General features: G+C 35.6%; 2 protein-coding genes across 2 annotated transcripts in view; both read right to left on the bottom strand.

The window, feature by feature from the left end:
• Positions 1-14977, bottom strand: part of LOC136031074 (uncharacterized) — a 217251-nt gene that overhangs the window by 80561 nt on the left and 121713 nt on the right. The window lies entirely within an intron of this gene.
• Positions 1-14977, bottom strand: part of LOC136031532 (dmX-like protein 1) — a 158981-nt gene that overhangs the window by 54989 nt on the left and 89015 nt on the right. The window contains 4 exon segments of the mRNA XM_065711202.1: positions 2595-2780; positions 9970-10111; positions 11803-11970; positions 13244-13469. Of these exon segments, the coding sequence (XP_065567274.1) occupies positions 2595-2780; positions 9970-10111; positions 11803-11970; positions 13244-13469 (722 nt within the window).

The following is a 14977-nucleotide window of genomic DNA, read 5'->3' as shown; positions in this document are numbered from 1 at the left end:
GAATGGAACAGCAATATTGAGAATAGGCCTAATATAGGTTGTATACATCGCCAAATAAGAGTTGGCGACCCGAGAAGCCCAACCTGCGCATAAACTCTAGATTGAACTCTGTTAGGCCTAATATAAGTTGTATACACCAGTAGGTATTGGCGACCCGAGAAGCCCAACCTGCTTATAAACTCTAGATTGAGTAGTGACATTTATGTGCAATCCCCTGTAAATGTTACACCGAAGACTATTCCAGAGGAAACTGTTGGAAACGGCACATCTGGAATTGTAATGTCCTCATTAAATGGATAGAATCGTAGAACTTTCGAGTTCTGTTCATTCACTTGTAGACCATTTGATTCATACTGGGTGAGGAAGTCCGTAAAAAGTCAGGTCAAACTGCTGCTTTGCAACCGCATGGACTGTGTACTTGAGAAGTGCAGACAAGTCGTCAACGAACTCAAAACGCTCCTCGAATTTTGATAAGATTGGATTGACGACGGCAAAAGATAAAAGAGCATCTAGTTTCATTCCTTGGGGCAGTTGGAGGTTAGTTCTGGCAACTCAGAGCAGGTATCTTCAGCAAACAAAGGACAGACTGATTGCAATCTGCCCCGTAGAAATTCTCTCACTAATAGCATTAGTTGATTTTTAGCTCCCATCTCTTCCAGATTTGTCAATGTGGTCAGGTGTTTGATAAGGTCGAATGCGTTTCCATAGCTAGACAAAAAAGTAAATCGGCAATACTATTAAAAATGTTCAGCAACTTAAAGATTAAGTGGTACATTTACACCAGATATACTGGCATCCTACTGCCTGCAACCATATTGGTACGGATCTATCGAAGGGGCAATTTGTTATAACAGAGAATGGCAAATAGAACCCTCAGCTACCTTCGCTAGGTTGGGAGTTATTGATATGGGAATAGGGTAACTTAAAATTCGGTACAACTCGGATATACACGCCTCTAAAGGTCTCTAAAAATAATTGTTCAGAGAAAATTGGTTCGTTACTTATGCGATTGGCTTGGCAAGGTGAGTATTCTTCCAGTAATTTAACGGGGAGTTCACCTGGGTATAAGGCAGTTGTTACGTAGCCGTCCGACTGCATATAAAACTGCCATTTCTGACGCCTCTACGATTCCATCCATACTACAGTTATTAATAATGTCACTCATTTGTTCGTCACTTATGCCTGAGTAAGCAGTACAACTTTGAGTAAAAATTTATTAGTTTCAGAGGCTTTGATTAAACTACCGTCTTTACTGATTCGTACTTCAGTTCCTTTCTTATTTCGACTAAGCTGTTTTACCACGTCGTCCCACTGGTGTGACTCGGACTTTAGGAGTGGGATAACAACACTAAAAAGAATAAATGAAAAGCTTTGGGCATGAAAGTAAGGGCCCAGATAAAACCTAAATAAGCAATCTCATTGCCCTAAACATGAGAAGGTATGCACCCACCCCCCTTCCACTCTTTACACTAGCTAATCTTCGGCTTTATCAAAACAATACACATTCTTAAGCGTGTATTTTTCGTTATTACCGTACTTCAAGAATAAATGTGCTCAATAAGGTATGTCAGTATGTATGACTCAAATTAGGTTCTCCATAGGACCAAAAAGGCTAAATAATTTTTCTTCAAGAGAGTGAGTCCAACCCAGAGTATATCTCGGCTATGGAAAACCAAAACATGTTGAGTGACACATAAGTTAAACTGAATCTTAAAATAAATATCCTTGAACAGAGACGATTTTGATTACAAATCTTCAGTCCGTTTTTTCTAAATCTTATAGTATCTAAAAAGATTCTTTTTTTCCAATATATGTTGCGTGTTCTTTTCTCACTTTCAAAGATAGTTTTAAGATATTTCCTATTCTTGTTGTGGCAAAATCCTTCGTTAAGTTCACTTTACGTAACAAAATAATATGTTCTTTTGTATTAAAAAAAATAAAAACAAAAAAACACATGATGGAGATTGAGTTATGCCTACGAATGTCTAACATGATTTTAAGAAATAATAATCGTTAATATTACTTTAAATTATAGCTACGTACCCTGTTAAGCCAATACCCCCCCCCCCCCCTCCCTCCTCTTCCATAGTTAGACCGGTTGACAAAAGCCAAGCTTTAAAAATGATGTTTGTTTTTGTTTTTTTGCGACTAACTTAAGCTACAGAAGCGGAAAAATGTAATGTCAATAAATTGTTTTAAAAAGTATAAAAACTTCTTTCCATGCATAGCTTACTACTAATAAGTATTTGTATCTTTTGCCATAATCAGCAGGCAGGTAAGAAAACTGCTGCCCCGAACTCCCTTTTTTCTAATTTAAAAACATATATATTTTGAATCTTCACTCTGATTGGTTAATCATAAAGAAGACGGTTGAAAGGTGAACGTCGCTCAGCTCAACAAATCTCGCTTGGGAGAAATTATTGGCACTATAGTCGACCCTAATTTTGATTTTATCCACAACTACGTGACTATAATATGGCTCGAGCATAACTGTAATATTATTTGAAAAAAAAATTGGACTCGGTTGAATTTAATACTGAGCCCCCCAAACATTGTTGAGATTGCCTATAAAAAACTAATTCCTAATATAAAACCTTAGATGTTTTAGTCTCTCCACAAGTTTTTGTTTCTGCCGCTGACTTTTCGATTTCAAATGCGAGTCACATGGTCCGGCAAACGTAGATGTCGAAGAAATCCCATCATTTGGCAACAATGTTTCAGACCATATACGACACACATTATCCTTGCAAGAAGTAACCAAAATATTGCCGATAAAGCCCCTATAAAAAGAAGATAATAAATATAATTGAGGCAACGAATTCTTTGGAAGATAAACTTACGAGTGGATCAATATAAAGTTTTGGGACAAAAGACCATTACAAATACTGTTTGTCCTGCATCATCTTTGGCTCCAATGTTACTCCTAATACTCTAAGTAAAGTTCTTGTGAGTTATTAATTGATGAATAAATGCATTATTCATTCATTATAAATTATTTCATAAATTATTCCTATAATAAGTAAATTATATATCATAATAAATTTATAAATATGTTTATTTTTCTTCTTTCTTTTTCATCGTCAGATTTCCAAGACAATACCTCTAATATTGAGTACAAAACCACGACTTAAGCTAAAGATGAATACATAAAAAAGAGTAAGTTAAATAAAAATCAATTTAAATATAGTACCGGGTATTTATAATAATAAAGATGTTTCATCTTTATTATTTTTGGCTCCAATGTTACTCCTAATACTCTAAATAAAGTTCTTGTGAGTTATTAATTGATGAATAAATGCATTATTTATTCGTTATTAATTATTTCATAAGTTATTCATATAATAAATTAATTATATATTATAATAAATTTATAAATATGTTTCTTCTTCTTCTTTCTTTTTCATCGTCAGATTTCCAAGACAATACCTCTAATATTGAGTACAAAACCACGACTTAAGCTAAAGATGAATACATAAAAAAGAGTAAGTTAAATATAAATCAATATAAAATATAGTACGGTACCGGTTATTTATAATAATAAAGATACATTAAACAAGGGCTGAGAATAGATATTAAGGACAGAGGAATGGTTGGGGACTCGGAATACAGAGCTATTCAAGTGTGGATCGACAAAAAAGCCTCCAGTCCACTCACAAAAAAAAAGTTGTTGTGGACAAGGAAGGAAACAGGTTGGATGGAGGAAATACTAGAAAAAACTCCTTAATATGTTAATATAAAGTTGTGTTCGAAAGTAAGTATAGCTACGAGCATAGGTGTACATACGTATGATCCTTTTCTGGAGGAGGAGGAGGGGAGGTCAAACACGAATAGGTGCATTTTGGGGCGAAATTGCTAAATTCCTTCAGAGAGAAGCCATCCAGCCAATATCGGGAAGGGAATTGTCCCATTCCTACCTATGAGCAGGTATGATTAAAAGGCTAGTTTGAGTCGCAATAAGAGACTAATATGTTTCCAACGAAATTATCGTAGGGTTATGGAGTAATAGGATAGCTATTATCACCTTCTAAAAATACTTTCCCAATTTCTTTTTATTCCTGCTTTCTCTAAAAGCGGAAAGCTACCAAATACTTCTTTGTCAGAAATTATCTACCTCCCCCCCCCCAGAATCCGAATCACGCTACTCGGCTTAAAAAAAATGGTTGGTATTATATTTTCTTTGTTACGATCACCACCCTCTTTCTTCCTCTCTTTCTTGAAATTCAAATAATAAGACTCAAAACTAAAGCAATTTTCCTCCAAGAGAAAATCTCCTACGCTATCTAGTGATATAAAGTTTGGTATTTATAATGCCAATAAATATCAAGACTAATCTAAGAATTCTTCTAAATTCGCCGGAAAACTTACAATGAGGGTAAATAATTTTGGAAAGCTTTACTATACAATAAATGGATATCTACTCAAATAAGCGGATACAAGTGGTGATATATAACAATTTGGATCATCCTTAGGGAGGCACTAGACGGTCAATCATTTTGATCAAAGGTTTCCGTCAATCCATTGAAGTGTGCTTCAATCAACCTTTAATCGACGCTTTAATCAACCCTTCAATCTCGACCAAAGCTACTGCAACACAAGGCTTTTGATCAAAATGATTGAGTCATTCAAACTTTCTATCAACCACTGTCAACGCTTGACTCAGGCGTCAAACAGGTTCCTAGACGGTCAATCTTGCTTGAGTCAATCGACTGACGGAAGCTTTTGATCAAAATGATTGAGTCATTCAAACTTTCTATCAACCACTGTCAACGCTTGACTCAGGCGTCAAACAGGTTCCTAGACGGTCAATCTTGCTTGAGTCAATCGACTGACGGAAGCTTTTGATCAAAATGATTGAGTCATTCAAACTTTCTATCAACCACTGTCAACGCTTGACTCAGGCGTCAAACAGGTTCCTAGACGGTCAATCTTGCTTGAGTCAATCGACTGACGGAAGCTTTTGATCAAAATGATTGAGTCATTCAAACTTTCTATCAACCACTGTCAACGCTTGACTCAGGCGTCAAACAGGTTCCTAGACGGTCAATCTTGCTTGAGTCAATCGACTGACGGAAGCTTTTGATCAAAATGATTGACCGTCTAGGGCCTCCTTCATACTTCTTATAGAAAAAAATTAATAAATTTTAATATTTCTATATATGTTTTATCAAACGAAGTCTATAGACTTATATATATATATATACGGATACGACAGATTATGACACAAAAATTTATGCACATCTAAATGAAAGAACTACATATACAACTATAACCCACGGAAACACTGATCAGTTTACTAACAAAATTATAACTGAATTAAAGGATCTAAAACAAAATGGTAAGATTACTCCACAATTGTATAATAAATTTTTTCCCCGGGGCAGCTTTTGTCCAAAATTTTATGGTGTACCAAAATTACATAAACAAGCCATTCCTTTAAGGCCCAGAGTAGCTTGTAAGAAAGCCTCCGCCTCCAACATTGGAAAATGGTTATGTACAGCCTTCAAACCTTTGCTCTACTCTCAAAAATCTTACATATATAATTCGGTAGACTTAGTTGAACAAGAGCTAAGAGCTCATATGGCACTTATGACGAGGTCGGAAGAGCCAAGAGCCAAGAACTTTATGGTATGAGCTCTAGCAAAATTCTAAGAATTAATAGATTGCTTTAAAAGAAAAATCAGAGGCTTAATGCCGGTCGGGATTTAAAATAAGAGCTCTGAGTCACGAGGTCCTTCTAAACATCAAAATTCATTAAGATCCGATCACCCATTCGTAAGATACCTCGATTTAACCGTTTTTCAAGAATTCCTGTTTCGCCCTCCAACTCCCATCAATGTCACCGGATCTGATCAGGATTTAAAATGAGAGTTCTAAAGCACAAGATCCTTCGAGATATCAAATTTCATTAAGATCTGATCACCCATTCGTAGGTTACAAATACCTCATTTTTTCTAATTTTTCCGAATTACTTCCCCCCCCCCAGCTCCACCAAAGAGAGCGGATCAGTCCGGTTAAGTCAGTCACCTATCTTGGACTTATGCTTATTCTTTCCACCAAATTTCATCCTGATCTCTCCGCTTTAAGCGTTTTCCAAGATTTCCGGTAACCCCCCTTAATGACACTGGATCCGGTCGGGATTTAAGATAAGAGATCTGAGTTTCGAGGTCCTTCTAAATATAAAATTTCATTAAGATACGATAACTCTTTCGTAAGTAAAAATACCTCATTTTTTCTATTTTTTTGGAATTAACCCTCCCGTCAATTCCCCCAAAAAGAAAAGATCCGTTCCGGTTATGTCAGTCCCGTATCTGAGACTTGTGCTTACTTTTCCTACTAAGTTTCATCCCAATACCTCCACTCCAAGCGTTTTCCAAGATTTTAGGCTCCCCCCCAACTTCCTCTTCACTGGATCCGGTCGGGATTTAAAATAAGAGCTCTGAGACATGATATCCTTCCAAACATCAAATTTCATTAAGATCCGATCACTCCTTCGTAAGTTAAAAATACCTCATTTTTCTAATTTTCAGAATTACCCCCCCCCCCCCCAACTCCCCCAGAGAGCGGATCCATTTCGGTTATATCAATCAGGTATCTAGGACTTATAATTATTTTTCCCATGAAGTTTCATTCCGATCCCTCCAATCTAAGCGTTTTCCAAGATTTTAGGTCCCCCCCCCAATGTTACCAGATCCGGTCGGGATTTAAAACAAGAGCTTCAAGACACGATATCCTTCCAAACATCAAATTTCATTAAGATCCGATCACTCCTTCGTAAGTTAAAAATATCTCATTTTTTTAATTTTTCAGAATAAACCCTCCTCCCCCCAACTCCCCCGAAGAGAGCAAATCCGTTCCGGTTATGTCAATTACGTATCTAGAACTTGTGATTATTTTTACCACCAAGTTTCATCCTGATCACTCCACTCTAAGCGTTTTCCAAGATTTTAAGTCCCCCCCCAACCAACTCCGCACAATGTCAACGGATCCGGTCGGGAATTAAAATAAGAGCTCTGAGACACGATATCCTTCCAAACATCAAATTTCATTAAGATCCGATCACTCCTTCGTAAGCTAAAAATACCTCATTTTTTCTAATTTTTCAGAACTAACCCTCCCCCCAACTCCCCCAAAGAGAGCAGATCCATTCCAGTTATGTAAATCACGTATCTAGGACTTGTGCTTATTTTTCCCACCAAGTTTCATTCCGATCCCTCCACTCTAAGCGTTTTCCAAGATGTTAGGTTTCCCCTCTCAATTCCCCCCAGTGTCACCGGATCCAGTCGGGAATTAAAATAAGAGCTCTGAGACACGATATCCTTCCAAACTTCAAATTTCATTAAGATCTGATCACTCCTTCGTAAGTTAAAAATACCTAATTTATTTTTATTTTTCGGAATTAACCCTCCTCTCCCCAACTCCCCCAAATATAGCAGAAACGTTCCATCAATCACGTATCTAGGACTTCTACTTATTTTTCCTACCAAGTTTCATCCCGATCCCTCCACTCTAAGCGTTTTCCAAAATTTTAGGTCCCCCACTCAACTCCCCCCAATGTCACCGGATCTGGTTGGGATTTAAAATAAGAGCTCTGAGACAAAATATCCTTCCAAATATCAAATTTCTTTAAGATCCCATCACCCGTTCGTAAGTTAAAAATACTTCATTTTTTCTATTTTTTTCGAATTAATCCTCCACCCTCCCCCCCAGATGGTCAAATCGGGAAAAGATTGCCAAATTTCATCGTCCTAGCTTACCTGGAAGTGCCTAAAGTAGGTACTTCCAGGACAGAACCGGGACAGACAGACCGACAGAATTTGCGATCGCTATATGTCACTTGGTTAATACCAAGTGCCATAAAAACTCAAAAACGTAAATATCTCAGAAAATACAATTACAAGTAGTTTTGACATTGTTTCTATGTATACAAATATTGATGTAGCAGTATCTGAACAATCATTAGAAAATAAAATGAAAATTATCACTTAATAGAAGTTTCAGCAGCAGGATTAGATTACGACGTCTTAATGACCTTGGTTAAACTTTGTAACAAGTATTCAATGTATTTCGAACTCCGTAATTCTTTTTATCAGCAAATCAATGGCTTACCCATGGGTGCACCATTCTTCGGGTTACTGGCAAATATGTAAGTAGACCATACTGAAAATTGGGCGTTAAATTCGTATTTCTTGAAACATATCTTTTGGGGATGATACATGGATGACGTAATTTCACTTGGAATTATAGGGAAAATGAACTTCGGTTTTTTTTAGATAACCTCAATACATGTGGTAGGAATTTACAGTTTACCTCAGAAATTGAAATTCCAAATAAAATCTCATTCCTAGATGTGCTAATTATTCGTAGCTTAGATAAACTCGATTTTACTATTTACAGAAAACCAACACAAAACAATAGATACATTTTAAATTAAACCACCCCCCACAAGTCAAAAGACCTGTCGTAATCTCTCTCGTCGATCGTGCCCTAAACATTTGTTCTGATTTCTACATCGCAGCAGAACTAGGCTTTATCAGGGACATACATTTTGGAAATGGGTATCCTCTTTTACTTATTAATAATACAATTAATCTAGACTGAAGACACTCCCGTAAAATCAAAGGTAATTTACCATGTGAGAATCCCGATATGCCCTCAAACATAATTTACCTACCATATATCCCAAAAATCACTACGAATCTTAAAAAAAGTATGCACACAAAATAATCTGTCTGTTGTATTTACCAATAATTTGAAAATCATAAATCTCCTAAATTCTGGTAAAGGTAAAACTCCAGTTACTCGCCAAAGAGGAGTCTCAGATACCATGTGATTGTGTCACCAGAATTTTGAGAAACGCCTACAACAGCATAAAGACGATATCACCAAAGCTCTAAATTCTAACATTGGTTCTGTTTCTTTTGATTCTGTTTTAAGCAGCAATGTCCTAGCCACACGACACTTTTTGAAGAATCCGTCCTTATTAGCAATGACCTAAGCATAAAGTAAGTAGTTCGAGAAGCAATTGAAATCAGAATTAAGATTAATAATAACATTTCCTTAAATAGGGACTTGGGAGAATATTCACTAAATACTCTATACAGAAATTTAATAAAAAGCGATCTTACAAAGTATCATAAAAAACAATAGATATTAACACAGAACCTGCCACAAAGACCTATGAAATCAGCAGCCAAAATACCACAATTAGCACTAAAAACGTGCTTTTAATCATTCTATTTCATTTTAATGAATTGCCTCGTTTCATCACAATTTATTTATCAGTCCTGGTTGAAATTCGCTAAAATAAGGACGCTGGGACTGTTTTAAATTTTGTTTTCATTTTTGTTATATTTGTTGTATCTTGTTGTAAGTTTTTCTTCTTATATATTTATGTTTTGCTGAGGACGGCCCTTGGACATAGGGCCGAAATATTCATTCTAATTAGTTTCCCACTGTCTTGCAAAAAGACACTGTCTGCCAATTGTTCTTTTTGTTTTTGGTATAAGGATGGAGGAGGAGCATGCGCAGCTGTGTTGGCCTCAAAAAGCTTGGTGCTGCAGCAACTTGTTGGTAGTAACAGTAGTATATATACGCACTGTGCAAAATGTCCTTCTTCAGCGAAGTATTGAGACCACTTGAGTTAGTTAAAAAGTGTACAGAGTAACTGAAAGCATTTGGCTTCTTTTATTTCAGGTAATAGAACTTCCCGAGAATTCAAATTTGTAATAAAACAATGGCGCCTTCAAGAGCCAGGATAATATGATGGAATTATTTAAAAAGTAAATATAAGATGGAAATGGAAAGAATGTTTATATCTAATAAGACTTCTATAGAACGAGCCGGAAATTACTTTTTCTAAAAAAAAATTTGTAGCACCATAAAATGGATTCTTCAAAGTGAACAAAAAAGATTATCAAGGTTCAAAAATGGCTCTGGATAATCTAGTGCATATGGTTCATATGTACTTACTTAGGCATATATTTTGAAGTAGCTCTCCAAGATAGACTAGTAACTGGTGCTGGATGACCAAGAAGAATGTAACTAAATGAAAGACTACATTTTTGCGAATGAGCCTTGGCTGTATGATCCCCTTCTTCAACCACAAAGTTTACTAGAAAAAAAAACACAAACAAGCAGTGAAAAAGAAATAGCAGTTAGGAACAACGAAGCTTTATTTTCACTTTCCTTTTCCTTATTGATCTCCTCCTAAATTCCAAACTTAGATTAGTCAGTTTGTTTCTCTTTATATGCTTACTTTAGTAAATCTATAAAGGCATAACTTCAAATTCTTATGTGCTTAACTAGTAATTTTAGCTTAAATAATATTCTTCACCAAAATTTTCTTTAACACACGTGCAAAAAAAATAGTTAAAACACTTCTTCAATAGCCAAACACTGGATTGTTTAGTCTTCTGGCCTGGTCTTTAAATCAATAAGAAAATAACGTCATTTAGTTATTTTCTATTCGCAGCTATTAAGTGCTTATACAAAGCTGGTAATCGTACATTTTTTCTTCTATATTCATACCATTTTCGTGTTTTAACCACACCATTTCTGTTTGTTTTGCTCTGGTCAAAATCCGTTTTACTAAAAATTATCGAAACACTTTGACATTTTAGCAACAAAATAATGACTACTGAAACAGCATATCCTTTTTTGAGATGATATCTATTCTGCAATATTTGTTTGAACACACCTTAGAAAATCTGAAAAAATGAGGCCTGAAAATTAAATTTCTTATAAGGTTCAGCCACTTCTAGAATTTCAGCCCCCGTCCGCCTTCGAATTCACACATTCTGAAATATTCCCCCTTTACATTCGTATACTGCAACGAACCACTTCAATTTACATGCCCTTACTCAAGCCCATCTTCAACGTCTTTAACTCAGTCGTTTTTTTCTCTTTAAATATTTTCGAAGAAAATAAAGGCATAGGAGCCAAGGGCGTATATAGGATTTTGTTCAGGGGGAGAGAGGGGATACAAAACACATAAAAATGTGTTTCTGTGAATTTTTTTTACTTTTTTTACGAGTTGGCCACAAATTTTGGGGTTGGTTGTTCGAACCTGGTAGCCCCCTCTCCTCCCCTGGACTTGGCCTTCAAGGGAGTCATCATAATTCACGCACTTTAGAATATGAATTGCTGGTTAAATATACGGGAAGGTGACCACCAAAGTTAAATTAACTCAAACGATTTATAGCTTACGTCATATTTTACGCGAGACTTGGTTTCATAGAATGACATATCTTCTCCTCCTAGTCTTCTTGGTTTTACACACTACTCACAATATTGTTTCTATTTGTTCTGTTCGTAATTTGCGTTATATTCATAATTAGTAGTGTTATTTTCATAATTAGTCAGTACTCGTCATTTTCAACATTCAATAAGATGCCACTCTCAAATTTTTATGGACTTCGTATATTAAACGTCACCTAAAAAATTGTTCAAACCAGAAAGAAAAGTAACCAAAACCTCTGAAAACGACTATTTAGGAAATCAAAGTTACAGAAATATGTTAACTTAATCACTGGGATACAGCAGCAGATATTAATAACGTCAATCCCCTGGGGGGGGGGGTCTAAACCTCCCTTAAAATCAATTAAAATCTACAAATTTACTACACAAGTAAGGTATTATTCTTATTAAAATTATTCTCAGGGATCACAGTGTCCCAAAATTTAATAACTTTCATATATTTTCGAAAAGAATATGTATCGTTCACTACGAGCACTAATTTGAGAATTTTCCGCAGCTTTGTGAACCCAAAAATAAAAGTAAATAATACGATAATAATATACTCACAGCAAATATCCTCAAACCAAACTCGGACTAGATGATCATCACTTTCACAGCTTGCAAAGTAAGAGCCATCAGCAGAAAAAGCCAGATGAGACACAGTCTCGTCAAACACGGGTGACCTCCATGCACACACCCACCTTGGAAGTATTTCGGTGCCTTCATTATTATTACCTATCAATTAATTTCTGTATAAAATACATTTCTTTATATTTAAACACTATCAGACTCAGCACTAAAAAAGGAGAATTAAATGCCGCTAAAGAATTTCTAAAGACAAATTACTTCACCAAAGTGCTTATTAAAATGTTGTGTACTAAAAAAAATGAGGGGGGGGGACAAAAGACAATATATTTTCTGATGCTTAGAGTTTTACTGAAGGTATTTTGGGTCTGTAAACAGGGTGAAATTATAAGCAGTAAATGTCGTCTTCCGACATGTAGTTGGAGTTTAAAACAAAGAAAGCTTAACTAAAACTTCATAGGTGTGCTTGCTGTTTTTCTAAAATTAATCATCTCCCTTGTGAAGCCTCAAATAAGGATTAACGTGATTTATACTAATTGAAGCTAACTTAATTTTATGATTTCTTTAAAACTTCATTTTTAAACGCAAAAGTAGAAATCACACCTCATGACAAAATATATCTGCCTGAGTAGTTTTCTTTCACTGTTAGCAAAACTAAACGTCATTTTCTTTCTTTCATTTCTTTTCTATTTTTCAGGCACTATGTTATTGTAGCTCAACCTATACTAGCTTCATGACGCATTGATCGTGGAAATGACTACATTCTTTTGCGCATTCAGAGGGATGGCGTAAAAAAGATTAGCAATACAATTAAGAAATCACATGGAGGGACTCTGACTACATGCAGCTGGTTTCACAGTATAGCAGCTTATCCAAATGACCGACAGTTATTAGGGTACAAAAGTAAAAAAAAATGCCATACCTGAAGGCAATAGGCTACTAAAAATAAAACAAAATCTAACAAGTTGAAAATACGTTTGACAATCACAGTTTTCAAACTCTTAATCATTTTCTTTGGTCCCTTCCCCAAAATAAAAAAGGATTGTGTCGTCTTTAAGAATCAGGAGCGTACCCAGGGGAAATTCCGGTCCACTCCCTTTATGCTCCCTAACATTTGAATATTTTCCAATAGCTTGACATATATTCCTATGTGCTCTACTTTTTTGTGAGGTAATCCCCCTCCCCAGCCCCCAAAATAGATTCCAATGAATGTGCTTGTCCAGAACAGAATAGACTTCATAGAACACAAATCAGGGAAATTTTTGTTGAATCAGGTTTTTGAACCTGCATACAGGGAGAGGATATGCACCAGGATATTTTAAACGAGGACTCCCCCCCTCCGTTTCCAAGAAAATTTAGATATTTTATGAGATATTTTCTGCGTTTTTGCAAAAGACCTAAAATATCTAGATGACATAGTTACCTGAGTCGTCAGATCCCTCACTTTCATCTCCGACATCAAACGATACTTTCTTTGATTTGTTCCTACTTTCACCCAAGGACGAATCCCGATATGATAAGTTGCCCTTCCATAACTGAATCTGTTCACCGCCTATCAGAAGCCGTGTTCCATCCCGATTAAATTCAAGAGAATGAACAGGAAAATCAACACCAAATATAAATTTCTCAACCCACCAGTAGTCTAATTTCTGGAATAAAAATGATTTATGTAAAAAAAAAGAAAATAATAATAAACTTTGAAAAGCCCCAATGATAGCACAAAGGTAAAAAATAAAATACATTGCACAGAAAAGATAAATTGCATGCATAAAAAGTTTGACGTTACAAGGTGATGCGGCAGGTGACAGTCAATAGGAGTTTAAACAAAAAAAAAAGACTAAGGAAGGCTCTCACTTAAATTAATAGTAATTTGAAAATTTTTCCAGAATATTTTCCAGTTGTAAAGGATATTTTCCATATTTAAAGGATATTTTAAAGATATAAAAGAAGTTTCCATATGTAAATTTCCAGATGTAAAAGATATTTTCCAGATGTAAATGATGTTTTCCAGATATAAAGGATACTTTCCAGATGTAAAGGGTGTTTTCCAGATATAAAAGATATTTTCCGGGTGTAAATTACCACACATAAAGGAAATTTACCAGATATAAAGGATATATTCCAGATTTAAAGGATATTTTCCGGATGAAAAGGATATTTTCCAGATGTAGTTTATATTTCACAGATGTAAAGGATATTTTCCAGATGTAAATCCCATACTTCAAAAAAGGGTGCTTTATACTAAAATTTCAATGTACAGACAATCCTGAACAGTCAAAATTCTCTTGGGGGAGGGGTTTCAGATTGGTGTAGACACAACTACTAGTTTTCCAGTACTAGAAAACTAGTACTGAACTAGTTTTCAATGATACAACATATAAACTAATCGGATTATCTTTTTACACTGTTCATGATCTGAGCTAGCTGCAGCCTTGAATTAAATGTACTGTTACGAAGTAACTTGCAATTACTGAAATAAGTTTTGCAAATTGGAAGTAATATTTTTGGAGGATTATTTATTTGTGGAATTTGCAAATTGTAGACCCTCTTTGAAAAGTGCACTGCTCAGTGATACGCAGGAAAGTCTTTTAGGCCGACTTTACACAGGTGGGGTTGGAATCCACTTGGATGCAATAGGGAGGCTCGGCCCTCACTTTAAGATAAGTCTTTTTGCTCTGTTTATTGACTTCTAAAAATAAGATACTGTTAATGATGCAGCGTTTCAAGCAGTTTGATGTTGCCCTAGCTAAATTCAAGAGCTACCCCCTATGGCCTGTGAGAATTATGCAAATAGGAATGGATTCGCACGGAAAGCCCACTTATCTGGGCTTTTGTTACAGTAGTCACGACAAATTTAGGTTAATAGATGCGAATCTTCAAGAATACAACCCCAAAACGATATATTCATCCAAGCCTGCCGTAAAAAAAGCAATTTTTGAACTTGATAATACCCCTGAGATTTATGAAACTCTTTCTAAGACTTTTTTAGCCCTGAAAGCAAGTGATAAATTAGGGTCTAACTCAGTTTCTTCAAGTATCGCCCCAATTTACAGCAAATTAGTTGCAACTGAAGCCCAGCTGGTGAAGACAAATAGTGATCTGCTGGAAAATATTACAAAGAAAGTGACTGAAAAGTTCAATGACCCAAGGTCACTGA

This window comes from Artemia franciscana, chromosome 9 (assembly GCF_032884065.1).
Source record: "Artemia franciscana chromosome 9, ASM3288406v1, whole genome shotgun sequence".
Taxonomy (NCBI): Eukaryota; Metazoa; Arthropoda; class Branchiopoda; order Anostraca; family Artemiidae; genus Artemia; species Artemia franciscana.
This window is presented reverse-complemented; position numbering and strand designations above follow the sequence as displayed.